The sequence below is a fragment of the Mustela lutreola genome, chromosome 8 (genome assembly GCF_030435805.1).
Source record: "Mustela lutreola isolate mMusLut2 chromosome 8, mMusLut2.pri, whole genome shotgun sequence".
In the NCBI taxonomy this organism is placed as follows: domain Eukaryota; kingdom Metazoa; phylum Chordata; class Mammalia; order Carnivora; family Mustelidae; genus Mustela; species Mustela lutreola.
The window spans coordinates 78,045,066-78,060,869 of NC_081297.1; the positions used below are offsets into that span (position 1 = coordinate 78,045,066).

Genomic DNA, 15,804 nt, shown 5'->3' on the forward strand with positions numbered 1-15,804 from the left:
TACTAGCTCTCTAATCAAAGGGTCACCTCTGTCATATCACTCTTGACTCACTATAGCAAAACAGCTGGTCCATCCTTGTCCTCTCATAGAACCTTCCACTTGTTTAAAGTCTTTGATTACAAGAAGAGAGGTTTTCGAGATTCAAAGCCTGGAGGAGGAAGACTGTAGATGCTGACCAATGAGTGGGAAGTTTTATTTTGGAGAGCAGGCCTTCTCTGTGCCCCTGAATGACAGGTAGCCCTTTGAGGAAGTGACTTCTTCTATTTGTGAGACAGCTGGCAGGCCTATGGGACAGACCCACCCGCCCTAGCATAGAATAAAGCAAAGTTAGGAGAATAATCCAATGACTTCATTCATATTATACCCAAATCCTCTGTCATCAAAGGAGTAATTTGGATCTTTTATTATCATAACAGCCATTATCCAGGTAATGACCTGAGATAGGAGTGTTTTCTATGTAAACACAATAATCACTAACCTTGTAAAATACAATTTAAACAATGACCATTATTGTGTAAATGGACTTGGGCACAATTCAGTCAACTGAAAGAACTGTTATAGGCAAAATGGTCTCCATTGAATATGCCTTTAAAAAAAGGTGTATCTTAATTTGTCCAGTGCCCACTGCCTGGTCATAACATCAGCAGAACAAAATTCAGTGGTTTTATCCGTCAAGAGGTTCTCTTCACACATCTCTAAGTTTGGACCTGTTTAAGTCCTAAAGTGTTGTGATTTAACAAAATTGTATTAGGAGGCAATGCCATTTTAGACAAATGCATTCTAGCATGTTGCTTTTGATAAGACTACAATATTGATAATATGTCAAAACCATTCTCCTCATTTGTGCATATTATGCTGAAAATGGCAGCTTTGACGTAAAGCATGTTCTTGTGAATTCATTAGCTAAACTTTTATAAACAAACCACATTATGCCTTTTCCTTAAAATTGTAAATTCAAAACATGGTTTTTTTGGTGATTCATTTTCCTGTCCTCTTTTCTAAAATGTTTATGTGTTTTTGGTATGGGAAGGGGGAAATAGGCATTTTGCTTATTTGTTAGGTGACCTAGCGGTTGGGTTTCACTTACGAGTTGGTTTGAAACAAACCCATATATAATTTTATTTCTTTTATTGCCCTTTTTTTGGAAGTTGCTATAATCCCTTGAAATTTAATCCTAAAATTCTGAAGTCTGATATTTAAAGAAATGTTAAGATTTTATTCAGTTTTCGTGTTAAGCTATTAGTCCATGGTTTTTATTCTTTCCTGTCTTCTAAGATTGTGGGAAACACTACAGTAACAGCTTTGGCTCCTTCTTGCTTGACTTATGCTTTAAAGGAAGTAAATAGGGGTACTTGGGTGGCTCAGTGGGTTAAGCTTCTGCCTTCGGCTTGGGTCATGATCTCAGGGTGCTGGGATTGAGCCCCACATCGGGCTTTCTGCTCAGTGAGGTGCCTGCTTCCCTCTCTCTCTCTCTGCCTCTCTGCCTGCTTGTGATCTCTCTCTCTGTCAAATAAATAAGTAAAATCTTTAAAAAATAAATAAATAAAGGGAGTAAATATTCCACAAGTTTCTACGTATAGACAATTTTCTGTATTTCACTCTCATTTACTAACCAAACCTCATGTCTTCACAGGCTGGCAAGTCTAAATATCAAGCACCCAAATCGCAATCTCTCTTACATGAGTATTTGCAGATAGATATCATCAGCCCCTCAAACTTCAATCCCTAATCAAATTTATCTGTTCTCTCCCCATACTCCTTAATATTTCTATGGTAACCATTCTCTCAGCCACAGAGACTCTGAAGTTCCATTTTTATCACCTACATCCTCTAAAGCCTTACTACTCAAAATGTCCTATGATCAGTGGCTTAACATCCATCAGCGTCCATCCCGGGAGTTTATTAGAAATGCAGAGTTTCAGTGGTTTAGACGGTTAAGTTCCTACCTTAGGCTCAGGTCATGATCCCCCAGCCCTGGGAAGGAGGCTCTGAGGCATCACCATCAGCATACATGTTCTGCAAATGGTTTGTTAGTTGTCATCAGGAGAAACCAACTAACCTGATTTTAGTCGGACACTGCAGTTGGTTTCCCCATCCTGCAGTCAGACATAAGCACCATAGGCCGTATTGCCCCTGCAAACTCAAGCCTACCACAACCGCAGCTGCATCAGAAAATGTCTCTCCTGAGTCCCAGTTTCCTCCATCCTAGCTCCAGACTTCCCATCCAAGTGGGTCTGTCTCATTGGTGAAGACTGTGTCACATGCCAGCACCCTTCCTGAAAGGGAGGCCGGGAAAATGTGTGTCTGACATTTCCGCCTTGTAGAACAGAAGTCAGGTTCTGCCTCCCACCAAGATTCATAATGCCATAATTCATAACTTAAGGAATTTTAGGAATTCCCTAAAAATGAAAGGGTCCAGTTGTTACTGAAAGGTCAAAAAAATAGTAACATACTTCCACCACACTCAAGTATTTATCTTTAAAAAAAAATTCATTTTTCCTTTCCCCCTTTCAGTGAAATGTAGTGAAGCTAACTTTAAAATGCTATCTGCCCTTGTCTTTATTTCCTCATATCCTCTTCACTTTCAACCCACTCCTGTATAGCTTATGTTCTCAAAAATGATTGTATTTCCAAATCCAGTGCACACTTCTTGGTGCTCATCTACTGTGACCTCTCAGGGTCAATGAATATTCGGCTGGTTTCCACGGCCTCATGGTCTCCAGGAATTTCTCTTTTCTTTCTGATAGCTTCACTTCAACTTGCTTAGCTGGCTCTCCCTCTGCTCATCTCTGCATGTTTGTTTTCATAGCTCTGTTCCTGATTCGCTTCTTTAATTCCATTCACTCTCAAACTGTTCTCGTTCAATCCCAATCCATTTCCTGCCTTAAAATTCTTACAATTCTTAAATTTGACCATTTCTGCCTTTAGAAAAAAAGCTGTAGGCTGGTGGCCTCTTTGCTGAGCTCTGTAGAGTTTTGCATTTCCAACTGCCTACTTCACACTTCAATTTAGATCCTTAATGTATATTTTAATTTTAATATTCAATTTAATTCCTCTCTCTAAACTGGCTCATTATGAAGTCTCCCAATTTCGGTAAATGGCTTTATCATACACAGTGTTTAAGCCAGAAACCCAAGACTCATCCTTGATTTATTTTTCTTATACATTTATATCCCATTTAACCACAGGTTCTAAATTTTATACCTCCAATTTATACCTCCTACCTTATCCCAAATTCATCTACAGTTCTCAATTTCCTGCAAGTCCTTCCTAAGTCTAAGCCATCATTATCCTTTGCTTATAATGTTTCCATATGAACCATTTCTTCCTCTATGACCTCATTTCAAATTACTCTCCCTTATCACCCCATGACCACTCAGTTTGGCCTCATTGGTCTCCCTATTCCTCAAACAAGCCAAGCTCTTTGCCATCCCAAAATTTCATTTTTCTTTTTTCCTCCTATTATCCTAATTCTCACTCTGATTCATCTCATGTCTGACTCTACCTGATTTTTCCAGAAACCTCTCAACTGCTACCTTCCCTATAGTATTCCACTACTTATCACATCACCTCACTTATTTTTGCTTTATAAAGCATTTAAAACATCTTAAAATTACCTTATTTACCTGTTGACTAGTTTACAGTTTACAGAAGTTCTCCCCTGACTAGAAGATAAGCTTGATCACGGCAGAGACAGTGTCCTTTTAATGCATGACTGTCTCTTCACCTAGAAGGAGAAATGTCTGATACATAGTAGGGATTCAATAAATGTTTGTTAAATAATTGAATGGGTACGGAAGTGAAGGAATGATGTGGAATTCCACTGAGATTCCCTAACCTTTCTATTTCAAAGATTCATGTTTAGTCAGTCATCAGCTTCATAACAAGATACCCAAGACAAGTTTGCTTACTTTCTTTGTTTACTTTTGATTCAACTCAGGCTTGTTAATCATTTTCTCTACTACTAAGAATAAATTGAGAAGCTAGCGGGAAAGGCGAAAACAATGACGCCGATATATTCCTAATATCTCCTGGCTGATGTGGTCAGTATCTAAATAAATGATGTCCACTCATCAATCATTTTTTTACTTCCTGCAAATGAATCTCCCCGGGAAAATTGTCAGATCCTCTCAATCTTGAATACTGACAAGAAGTCCCTATGGACTCCCTAACTCTAGTGAAGATCAGGAGGGGTCGTTGACACTAAGATTTAAAAGCCCCAGTCTCAGAACAAGATTAGAAAACTGGTAGGTAAAGTTACAGTTATTGCAGTTTCTGGAAAGGAGCTGAACATGAAGGTAAGTGAAAGTTTTATTTACTTGAGACTTTTAAGCAGTTTATGAAAAGTTTTATAGCTTTTTACCTATTTTACCTTTAATAAGCATTTTATAGGCCAAATGATATTTAAACAATACACCTTAAAATATCAGAATCATTTGATTTTGCTGAAAAAAGATTACTCATTTTGGGCAAAGTAATGAAAGTAACATATTTCTAAAAATTTTTTTTAAAGGGAATTCTTGTGTGGTTTAACTATAAGGCAGCCTCGGTAATCCCCCTCTCCTCTACATACTGAGTATTATTAAAACAGAGCACATGGAAAAGTTAAGAAGTTTGTAATTTTCCAGGTGTCACAGAAGTAGAAGATCCCATAAGAAAGTACTTTCTTTGCTCTTTTCTTATAGAGACTGAGAAGTCTGGTGGCAACAACCTTGGCTCTTCTCTTAGTGTTTTCTTTCTTGGGAAATTCCAGGAGTGCGCCACAGGTAATCAAACACAAAAACTGGGGCTCCTGGATGTTGTTTCTTCCCTTCCTTACTTTCCCTTTTCCTTCCTTCTGTTTCTTCTCCCTTCCTTCCTCCCTCTCTTCCTTTCTTTTTTCTAACAGAGGACTGCGCTACAATGTCTTACTAACTGCTTTTCTCTTCTCCCTGGGTTGTAGGGACTCTTTGAGAGACGGAACTGGACTCCTCAATCTATGCTCTATCTGAAGGGTGCACGTATGTTCCAAATACTTTGCTTTTCCTACAGCAATAAAGGAGGAACCTTCGGGGTGCATGAATCCATGGGATAGATGTGTGGGGAGAGAATAATATCGAGTGTGTTCCCTTAAATAATCGAGGTCAGTCTGGTCTCCGTCAAAGAAAAGGGATGGGGGGGTCTGGCAGGGAAGAGAAAGTCTCCCTGATTATTAGAACCTTTCCATTCTGACCTGGTGGGTAGCTGGCTCTTGCCTGGGAAACGCCGCAAGGACCCTTGCACCCGACCACTGCTCAGAACCCATTCGCTGGGGCTGGCAGGGCGCGGGCAAGCGCGGGGACAGGGCGCTGCAGGGCGCGGGCAAGCGTAGGGGCAGGGTGCGGGCAGGGCACCCGCAGGGCTCCGGGTCCAGCCCGGGGCTGCAGGGGGAGCGCGGGAAAGCAGGCAGTCCCGCCGGGACCCCTGCCGCGGCGCCGCCGCCTGGCGCGGAGCCCAAGTTAACCCCGGTTTTTGAGCACCCGGCAGGCGCTGAGCCCCGCGTCTCGCCTTTGCAGAGGGGCGTCGCTTCATCTCAGACCAGAGCCGGAAGAAGGACCTCTCCGACCGCCCGCCGCCGGGTGAGTGAGCGAGGGAGGAGGAGACTGGGGCGGCGACCCCTAGCAGGACCCAGCAGGCGGGCACGCTGCGCCTCGCGCCCCGCTCACAGCGGCAGGGACGCGGCTCCGGGGCCGCCCTCGGGTAGAGCCGGCCAGGGCCAAGCTTAAGCTGGCAGCGGCGGCGCCCCTCACTAAAGCCGAACTCGGTCTGGGCCGTTCGGACCGCCCTCTGGCCGCCGGGGGTGCAGAGGTCCTGGGGGAGTTATCCGAGGACAGGACAGGCCTGGGGGTTCACCTAACAGGAGTAAAGGAGGGGGAGCGAGAACCGTGCAACTGCTCCCAAAATGTACCTCCCTGTTTATGCCAAGATGTTTAAACGGTTTCCTCTTAAATGTTTTTGTTGTTATTAAAGTACTGGTTTACGTGGAAACTTCAAATGTACACCACTATTACATTACTAGAAGGGGCTATAAAGCCGTTCAAAAGCAGAAATAGTTATGGGGCCCCTGGCTGGTTCAGTGGGTTAAAGCCTCTGTCTTCGGCTTCCCAGCGTCCTGGGATCAAGCCCCGCATTCGGCCCTCTCTTCAAAGGGGAGCCTGCTCCCCCACACCCCGATGTTCTGCCTGCTTGTGATCTCTGTCTGTCAAATACATAAATACAGTCTTAAAACACACACACAGAGAGAAATAGTTAATAGGTAGGGACCATTAAGAATAGGGCCAGGGACTGATATGAGCCTTATGCGTGGCCAAGAATGCAGATTATTGTTTCAAACAGCTTTGGACAGAAGAAGAGAGGAAGTAGCCCAGGCTCCCAGGAGTACCCATTACGTCTAAATGTTTCTGCCCAGACATTCCATTTTAAGCTCTGAAGGGTGAAATCATTCAGGGTTCTTTATCTCAATCCACCCTCCATTCATGTTGTTTTCTGTAGTCTGTAGTTTAAATTCTCTTCCATACCTGTAATACATACCATAACCAATTTGTAAGTAACATCTATAGGTAGTGTAAAATGTTTCAATTCCTAAAAATCAGTCTTCTGTATAGAGGGGGGGGAGGCTTTGCTAAGGGATCAAAAATCTATTTCATAAAGGTTTTTCTATTTATAGCATATCAGAATAGGGGTACTTAAATGGTAATAGAATCTGTACATGCTTTTGTTTCTCCAGAAAGACGCAGCCCAAATCCCCAGCTACTAACTCTTGGAGAGGCAGCAGCTCTGCTCTTGGCTTCCTTGCAGAAACCACAAGAAGGTACATGTCTAGGGACTCCTTTCAGCTGCGGGACAGGGAAGCTTTGATTACTTTTGGGATTCTGTGTTGAATACAACAAAGTTGCCTTTATTCCGATTTTTAAATATAATTAACAGTTGTCCTCTGACTCCAGAAACTCAGACATTTTTATTGTATAAACACTAGTACATTTCTCACTAAGGAGAGTCCCCAGGAACAAAAAAATTTCTTTGATGATGCTGGGGAATTTCATATTAATTTCATAATCCAGAGCCTACTGTAACATTATTTCATTTAGAACCAAATGATGGAACCAAATGAAATTGCTGAAAATGAAATATTTTTATTTGAATACATAGCAATGTTATTGGTACATCCTAATAGATATGGGCCAGTTCTGATTCTAAGCCTGTGTAATTTCCATTATACAGCTCCTTCTGTATGAAGATTAGGTGTACTTTTCAAATAGAGACATTTTGTCCATGTCTTACTGAAATCACAAGTTGAATTAAGGCATCTTGGTAATATGTAAGCTTTGGAGGACATACCAGGGTTCGAATCCTGGTTCTGCTGCTCTACAAGCTGGATGACACTGAGTCTTAGTTTCATATTGGTAAAATGGAATAATGATACCCATGTGCAGGATTGCTATGAGACCCGATTGAAACAAGGTACATAATTTTAATTACTATTAACAATAGAGGTCATCAAAGCATAATAAACAGACCCAGAATTTTCCCTCTCAAAAATTGTAATGATGCCATTTTGTGACATAATTTAAATGTTTAAGTATTTTAAAAATATATAGCAAGTGGTCTGGTGGTCAAAGCACAGGTTGCTGCTGGCCGAGTGCTCTGACACTAATGCTGAGGGGGAAGACATATATATCCTCAGTGCCTCGTATGGGGAGGGCCATGCAAGGAGAAGAGAGCAAAGGCTACTTTCTGGCTTCAAACTTATAGTTTTCTTGTGAAAAAGATACCAATGAGAAGCAAATCCAAGAGACTGGCATTGGGTATCCTCTGAATTCAGAGCAAGGCTGGCACCCCTGTGGGGGTAGATGGGATTATGTGCCCTTACGCCTGCTAGGTACCAGCAAACAGAGCAGGTAGAGAGGAAACCAGATTAAGGGGAAGCAGGAATGAGAACGACCTTTGTAGCAAAAAGATAGGGTGAGGAGCGCTTGGGTGGCTCAGTCGGTTAAACATCTGCCTTCAGCTTAGGTTATGATCCCGGGGTCCTGGGATTCAGCGGGGAGCCTGCTTCTTTCTCTGTCCCTCACCCCCACTTGTGCTCCCATGTGCGCTCTCTCAAATAAATAAATAAAATCTTAAAAAAAAAAAAAATAGTGTGAGCAGTCAGTGGAATAGCAGAATGCAGGAGGAGTGGTTATGTTAGAGCTAGGACAATGATTACCTGCTATTACTACCACTACCTGGAGCTAATAGTTGTGGTGGGGTTACTGCAATGCAAGGAGCCGAGCACTGTTCTCAGCACGTCATATGCATTAATACATTTAACCCTAATGGTGACCCTGGGAGGTAAGCACATTATTATCCATTATTATTGCCCACTATTACATAACAGATATCTATTGGAACTAGGGTGAAGAACGAATGTAATTTACTCTTTGTCTGAGAATCAGGAAGATGCCTTCTGGATTGGCAGCAGAGGGATGACGTGGTGAAGAAGGATGGATCTGATCATGGCACAGGGAGTAACAATAAGAACTGTAACAATAGCCACAATATAGGAAGGTCTGCTGTGTGTCAGATATGGATGTGAAACTTCCTAGTTCAGAAAACGGAATCTTCATGAGGTGTGTTTACTTTCCCAAGGTCACACCATTCGTGATGTTGGGATGTTGGGATTTTAACTCAGGTCCATGTGACTCTACAGCTCTCTCCATTATGCCATGCCAGCTCTCAAATGCATTGTGTCCAAGAGGAAGGGACCCGTAGAAGGGAATCAGGGAGAAGCCAAGGAACATGACAGGACATCACAGGAGTGAGGAGGGGAGGTGCTGTCAGTCATGGGAATCGGTGGGGAAGCTCAAGTCCGAGGGATCCTGGAAGGAAGAATGGATAACATAGATAGCTGTTTACTGGAGGTATAAAAGGGAATCCAGAGTCCAGCACATTTTGAAATGGTGATACTGGTGATGAATGAACATTTATGTGGATATAATTAAGGTTCGGTTTGAGGTAACAGAAATGGTCTAGTGAGTAAAAGTGTGTAGGTCAGCGGTTCTCCACTATCCGCCTATGGACTGGCTCCACTGGAGTTAATTGGAAGGCTTACTCAAAATACAGTTTTCTCAGCCTTAGACCCAGAGATTATGATTCTGTAAAACTTGAATGACCTCAGAATCTGTATCCTTGAGAAGTTCCCCCAAATGATTCTGATGATCAGTCCAATATGGGAACAACTGGAAATTTAGAGCCAGTTACTAAACGCTGAAATCATGAAAGTGGACATCTCTTCTAGGCCTCAAATAGAGCAAGAGAAAGGCACATAATAAAGGATTTGCCTTAGAGAATACCTAGAGATGAAGGTTAAAGGAAGACTGTCCTATCAGTGAAGGGACATTCCAAGAAGAAGGCAGCAATGCAAGAGGAGAACCAGGATACCAGCATTTCCAGAAAGCAGCACATGTAGCAGAATAGTTAATGAGAGAACAGAAGTCAATAGGAAAGGAAGATCGTGCTGGCTATGAGAGGTCATTGAGCAGCAGTTCATAAGATTTCTGCTCAGTTCCTGTCCAGTGATATTACTTGCTACTGCCATGCCCCTCCTGAAACCTTGTTTAGAAGGAATTTGTGAAAAGAAGAAAGCAGGTACTAACCAGCATGGCTCTCAGAGCTCTTGCAATGAAAAGGTTAGAAATGGTTGCTAATGGGTAGAAGATGCTACAGCCGAGGTGATCTTTTCTAAATTCCACATTCGGTACATTTACTATTTGTAAATGTACTATTTACTATTGTTGAAGTAGTAACTATTACTATACTATATATATATATATATATATATATATATATATATTAACTATTACTATACTATATAGTATATATACTACTATAGTAGTAGTAACTATTACTATAGTATATAGTATATATACTATAGTATATAATATATAGTATATATTAGTATATAGTATATATTAGTATATATATATATATATTTTTTAATATATGTATATAAGCAAAAGTGTTCCTGTGTCATGTTTCCCAAGTAAGATGCATTATTAACAGGAAATAGAGAGGCAATACCTTGATGCAATTGAATGGTTCTTGTGCTGGATTTTAAAAACCTGAAGGGGCACACTTAGAGCAGGACATGAGGCCTTTTCAGATTTCTACCAAGCATAACACATTATAGTTTCATTCATATATATATGTTATATATATATATATTAGTATATATAGTATATACTATATAGTATATATACTATATAGTATAGTAATAGTTACTACTACCATAGCAGTAGTATATAGTATATATAGTATATAGTATATATAGTATATAGTATAGTAGTAGTAACTATTAGTAACTATATAGTATAGTAATAACTATAGTATAGTAATAACTATATAGTATAGTAATAGTTACTGTTACTATAGTACTATTTACTATTTGTTGAAATCAGTAGGAGGAGAGTGCTGGTGAAGATGGGTCGAAAGGGAAGTTTTAGACTTGGTTGCTGGGAAGAGGTATGGATCAAGAGGGGAAAAAAGTGAACTAAAATGGAATGGGGAGAAGTTAATTTTAAGAGGGGAAGAAGGATTTTCATTAGCAACTTTAAGGAGGGCTCCAGAAAAGCAATCCTGCACTATATGTTAACTAACTCAAATTCAAATTTAAAAAGAAGAAACTTTAGGGAAGAGTGTGTGTGATTATAGGTCCCAATTTCAAGTCTTTTTTTGGAAAATAAATGTAATTTTTTGATCATTAAAGCTTCCAGAGTAGCTTGGTTCTGATGATGAAATAAGGAAACAAAATCTACTAGTTTAAATTGAAGGAAATGTTTTTGATTTCCATATGATATATTCATTACTATTTTAAATACCTTTACTATTTTCATTCTAGAGTCCCTAAGCATTAGTAGGCCCTTATTTTATATAGTGAGTTTTTATTTTAGTGACCAATGCTCTCTCTCTCTTTGCCTGCCTCTCCAACTACTTGTGATTTCTCTCTGTCGGATGAATGGATAAAATCTTTAAAAAAAAAAAAAAAAACTTTAAAAGATACCCTTCTTATTGAGTTATATTTTTTTCTTTAAAGAACAGCCCACCATTTGTTGGATTCTAAAATATGCCAGCAATTCAGGTTAAAATGTAACTCAGACATGCAAATTATACTGTAACTAACTAAAGGAATGTGGTTTTACATAGAGGTAACCTTGGAGAAAGTTAGGAGAAGCATTCTCCTCTGGCAACTTCCCCTCACTACCTCTGGTAGGTTTTAGCTCTTCTACTCATTGTTACAGTCCCCAGAACATGCTACAGTCTGATTGCTTACTCACTCTGCCCCTAAGTGATACGTCATGTACTAAAGTTTTCCAATCCCGTCCAGCTAACAAGTGTCCTTTCCTTTTGTCTCATTTCTTCCCCAGGTCTATTCTAGCTCACCTAATAAGAGAATATAAGCAAAAGTGTTCCTGTGTCATGTTTCCCAAGTAAGATGCATTATTAACAGGAAATAGAGAGGCAGTACCTTGATGCAATTGAATGGTTCTTGTGCTGGATTTTAAAAACCTGAAGGGGCACACTTAGAGCAGGACATGAGGCTTTTCAGATTTCTACCAAGCATAATACATTATAGTTTCATTCATTCTGGAGAGTCAGATGTGAAATGTGAGTTCCCCTATGTGTCTTGAGCTGAGGAGGAAGATTTTTAAACCAAAATAATCAAAGCACACTTTTTTGGATTCTCAGTAGCAAAGTGTAGGAGTTAACATAATTTAGGAAACTAAATGTTTATTTCTTAGGGTTCTCTACATCTTATCCTTTTCCCTTTTAAAACACAGAGAAGTGTGTTTATTTTATGTGCTTTTTCTTTTTTTCTTACAGCTGGAGAAGAAAACTTTGATCAAACCAGAGTCCTAGAAGACAGTCTACTAAACTGGTGAAAGTAGACCAAGTTATATTTAAATACAGTTCCATTCTTGTTGAAAATATGAACCATGTAAATAAAGCCCTTGGACCCTTTTTACTTCAGTTGTAATGTTAGGAACATGCATAACCAATTTTATCCTTTCCAGAAGCAAAAGAATGTAGGGTTCTTAGCTGGAAACATCATGGCCTTCTTTCAGGGCTTCAGGTCCTGTTAGGTCACCATGTATCTTACTCCCATTTGTAATTATAAGACTAGAGACTCTTTAGAGTGTGTTTTCTATTTGTTACAAGTATCTGCCTTGATCTAGTGAGTCTTAATTGTTGGATTTTGCATTCCTTTACCCTTGCATTGTCCTGCACTCAGCTGCAAATCTCCCTCTCTTTTTCTGCCTCCCCCCATCCCCCCAGTCTCTATGGGGGTTGAGGGGAGAAGCAAGGCTGGAGGGGAAAGAGCAGAGTGTATTCTCTTAGTTCATTTTAGAGTAAGTTGTTAAGAAGGGCAGGGGAAGGGAGGTGACTGGGGAGAAGCCCGTGATAAGAACACTTCACTGTAGTTGCTAAAAGTAGGGGGAGGAGGGAACCTGTTAGGCCAGTAGAAGTTTCCCTAGTGGGGATCTCCCCTTTGTGCTCTTTGGGGATCTCCCTGAATTCAGGGAGTCACTGGGAAATAAGCAGATGGAGACTCACTCTGTTTCTGGGTACATTGTATAAAAGGAACAAACCAGTTTTTCAGAGGTAACTCTTATTCCACAGCTAAACAGACTCAAAGACTCTGCTTCTTGTAATTGACTAGAACTCTAGGCTTTATTTTACATTAAAACATTATATAAAGGCACCCTGATAACATCAGTACACAGTGATATGCCTCATCTGCTCCTTCTGAAAACTTCTAAAACTATCTGAAAAAATACACACACACACACACACACACACACACACACACACACGTCCACAGTGAGCATAATAACCCATTTATTTGGAGTTACAATATGATCAACATGTTAATTTTTTTGACCTAATTAGTTGAGAATTGTTATTGATAAATGTCATAAGTGGTAAGTATTGTTAATTCTTATTGTTATCAGTATATAGCTATTATTCAGTAGCTAAAGGATATCTTTATGTGAATGGATCTGTACCTGGGAATTACAATTTAACTATGTTATGAAGTCAAAACCCTGCTTATAAGATTTGTCTGTATCTTGTATCGTAATTGAATAATGAAGCTATATTCAAGTAATTGTAACACTGATCTCTTGCAAAAATAAAATGCTAACATTAAAAAAAAGTGGTATCATAATAGGCACTTGTCATTTATTATGATTTAAGTTGATTTTCTAGATAGTGCATATTTCCAGTTTATTGAGATTTTACTCATCTGACATAGAGGTGTACACACTGGCTATTTAAACATTATGCTTATTCCAAGACTATTTTAAAACATATGAAATAATTCTACCCACAACTAAATAGAACAATCTTACGTGTTTCACACTAAAACAAAGTTTTTAAAAACTTTCTAAATGACCAAGAACTATTAAAATAATTCAGTGTCATATTAGAAGACTATTAGCATTGTATATAATATCAAGTATTATTGATAGGTGCTTGAATTCCTTGGATGTTGTTCTGCCATACAGATGTGCTGATTAACATAGTAAGTGCAGGCCACCTGGGGGGCTGAGAGTCAAGCTCCCTGCTCAGCGGGGAGTCTGCTTCTCCACTCCCTCTGCCCCTCCTCCCACTCAATCCCCCTTCCCATGCAAATGAAAAAAAATTGTAAAAAACAACAACAACAAAAAAGCATAGTAGTTGTATACAGGCCTCTATGCCCACCTGCTACAACATTCTGTCCCTCTTGGAATATCTTTGCAATTCTCTTTATTTCTATCTTTTTCAAAATTGAAGTGAACAAATTGTATGCCTTATATTTTAAAAATGGGAAATACCTGCCCACAAGGCACATTACTAGAATACCTCCAGGTGGGACTGGTGGCCCCTCTGATCGCAGCTCCTGCTGCTCTTAGGCTCTTTGTGTCCAAATCCTTCCTCCCCATGGCTATCTGTCTTCCAATTGGGGCTCTCAATTACTTTGTTTCCTGGGGTCTCCGCAGTGGATGCCTCCTCTCCCTCCCTCCACTCCAACAGCACCATTATGATCCCAAGAGAGGAGAGAAGGCAGAGGCCCTAGACTGTTAAAATCAGCCTCCCACTGGCATTTCCCCTTTATCTGGTTATGAGAAATAAAATTCTATATCCTATACACTTGAGTTACACTGTTTGCTTCAGCCACAGGAAACAGGGAAGTTGGGTATGTAACGCATTGGTCCCCTCCTACTGAACTATGAATTCCTTTAGTAGGAGCTTATTTCTACTGTGATCTGATCCTTATAACCAGCATGTGAAGCCAGCACTTGTAATGTGAATTCACAGAAGTGTATCCTCACCCTTTGGACCTCCCCACGTGCCCTTGACCAGTCCCTCTCCTGAGTCCACTTTGTGCCCTGGGAAACTACTAGCAGACCACTTGTAACACTTTATATTCTCATCAGTACATGTAAAACCTTCTCTGTTCACCCTAACTCTTGAACATGGAAAGCAGGTGGGACAATGCATTAAAAAAAAAGTCTTCTGGGGGCTGGTCAGGCACACATTAACTATTTTCTATAGTTCTTTTACTTCAACTTATGCATACATACATTCTTTAAAAACACCAATTTTTTGGTACCTCTATTTCTCCCAATAAGACCATCCATTTGTGCTGCTACTGTGTATAAGGCGCTGTGCTAGACACAGTCATCTCTGAACCATCCTTACCTGTTGTTCCTCACATGGCTTTGTCAGTCTTGGGGAAGGAGGAAGGATTGGAGCAAGGGGATGGAATCCAGTGGCAGCAGCTGTCTGAATTGGAGGGGTGGGTGCAGGAGAGAAACACGCCCTTCAACACCCAGTGTTTGCAAGTCTGTGAGTTTCCATCTGCTCTATCATTTGTACTCCTTTCTAATCAGAGAGCTGTTCTTTCGTTCGAAAAACGCACTTGGATTTTCAAGTTTTATATTAAAAAGCTATTTTTCTGGGGCTCCTGGCTGGCTCAAAGGAGCATGCCACTCTTGATCCAGGGTCATGAGTATGAGCCCCACGTTTGCTGTAGAGAATACTTTAAAAATATATATATAGATAGATAAATATCTATCTATATATATATATTTATATATATATTTTTTTACTGAGCCATTTTACTGAGGAAACCTCGTGCTTTCAATAACAGTGGACCAACCAGGTACCAACCAAGGGTATCACTTGAATATACACATTGTGTCACTTTACTAGGAATATGTTTTCGTAGTTATTGTAACTTTGAAACACCTTTTTATCATGAGATCTTCCTGACACTTCTGCAAATGTGTATTTATAATAAAAGATACAGCCATGTCATATTTTCTGATTTCCTTGGCAGACTTTCCCAAACTGCTCTGCAGATGTTGGGTTAATTGGCATTAACAGGCATTTTTCAAGGGTTAGGTTTTAGGTAATTTATTTCTCTCCTTTCTGAACCTCTAAATGAGGTGAGTTCACAACCATCTTCCACTCTGGCCTGATTTGAGGCTTATATCCACCAATCATCTACTTTTTCTGAACAATGGGACAGGCAGTAGGAGAGCTGGATTAACATCTTCTACTAGTCCTGAACCACTTCACACATGGCCATTGTTACTCTTCCCTTGTTGCCATCAATAATCCAGCACTGGGCAGACTAAAAATTTTTCTTTTTTTTTTTAAAGATTTTATTTATTTATTTATTTATTTTTATTAAAAGATTTTTATTTTTTTTATTTGATAGACAGAGAGAGATCACAAGTAGGCAGAGAGGCAGGCAGAGAG

The 15,804-nt window shown here is 40.0% G+C and overlaps 1 protein-coding gene across 1 annotated transcript; it reads left to right on the forward strand.

Moving 5' to 3' along the window:
* Window positions 1-4,292: 4,292 nt before the first annotated feature.
* On the forward strand, window positions 4,293-13,209 carry SPX (spexin hormone). The gene is made up of 6 exons (XM_059187509.1): window positions 4,293-4,298; window positions 4,686-4,766; window positions 4,943-5,000; window positions 5,535-5,597; window positions 6,746-6,829; window positions 11,878-13,209. Exons 1-6 carry the CDS (start codon window positions 4,293-4,295, stop codon window positions 11,934-11,936), a joined length of 351 nt encoding a protein of 116 aa, XP_059043492.1. The 3' UTR covers window positions 11,937-13,209.
* The last annotated feature ends 2,595 nt before the right edge of the window (window positions 13,210-15,804 follow it).

Coding starts and splice junctions, on each gene's coding strand:
- SPX (XM_059187509.1), top strand. Junction 4,767..4,942: donor ATTCCAGGAGTGCGCCACAG/GTAATCAAACAC, acceptor CCTGGGTTGTAG/GGACTCTTTGAGAGACGGAA. Junction 6,830..11,877: donor CTTGCAGAAACCACAAGAAG/GTACATGTCTAG, acceptor TTTTTCTTACAG/CTGGAGAAGAAAACTTTGAT.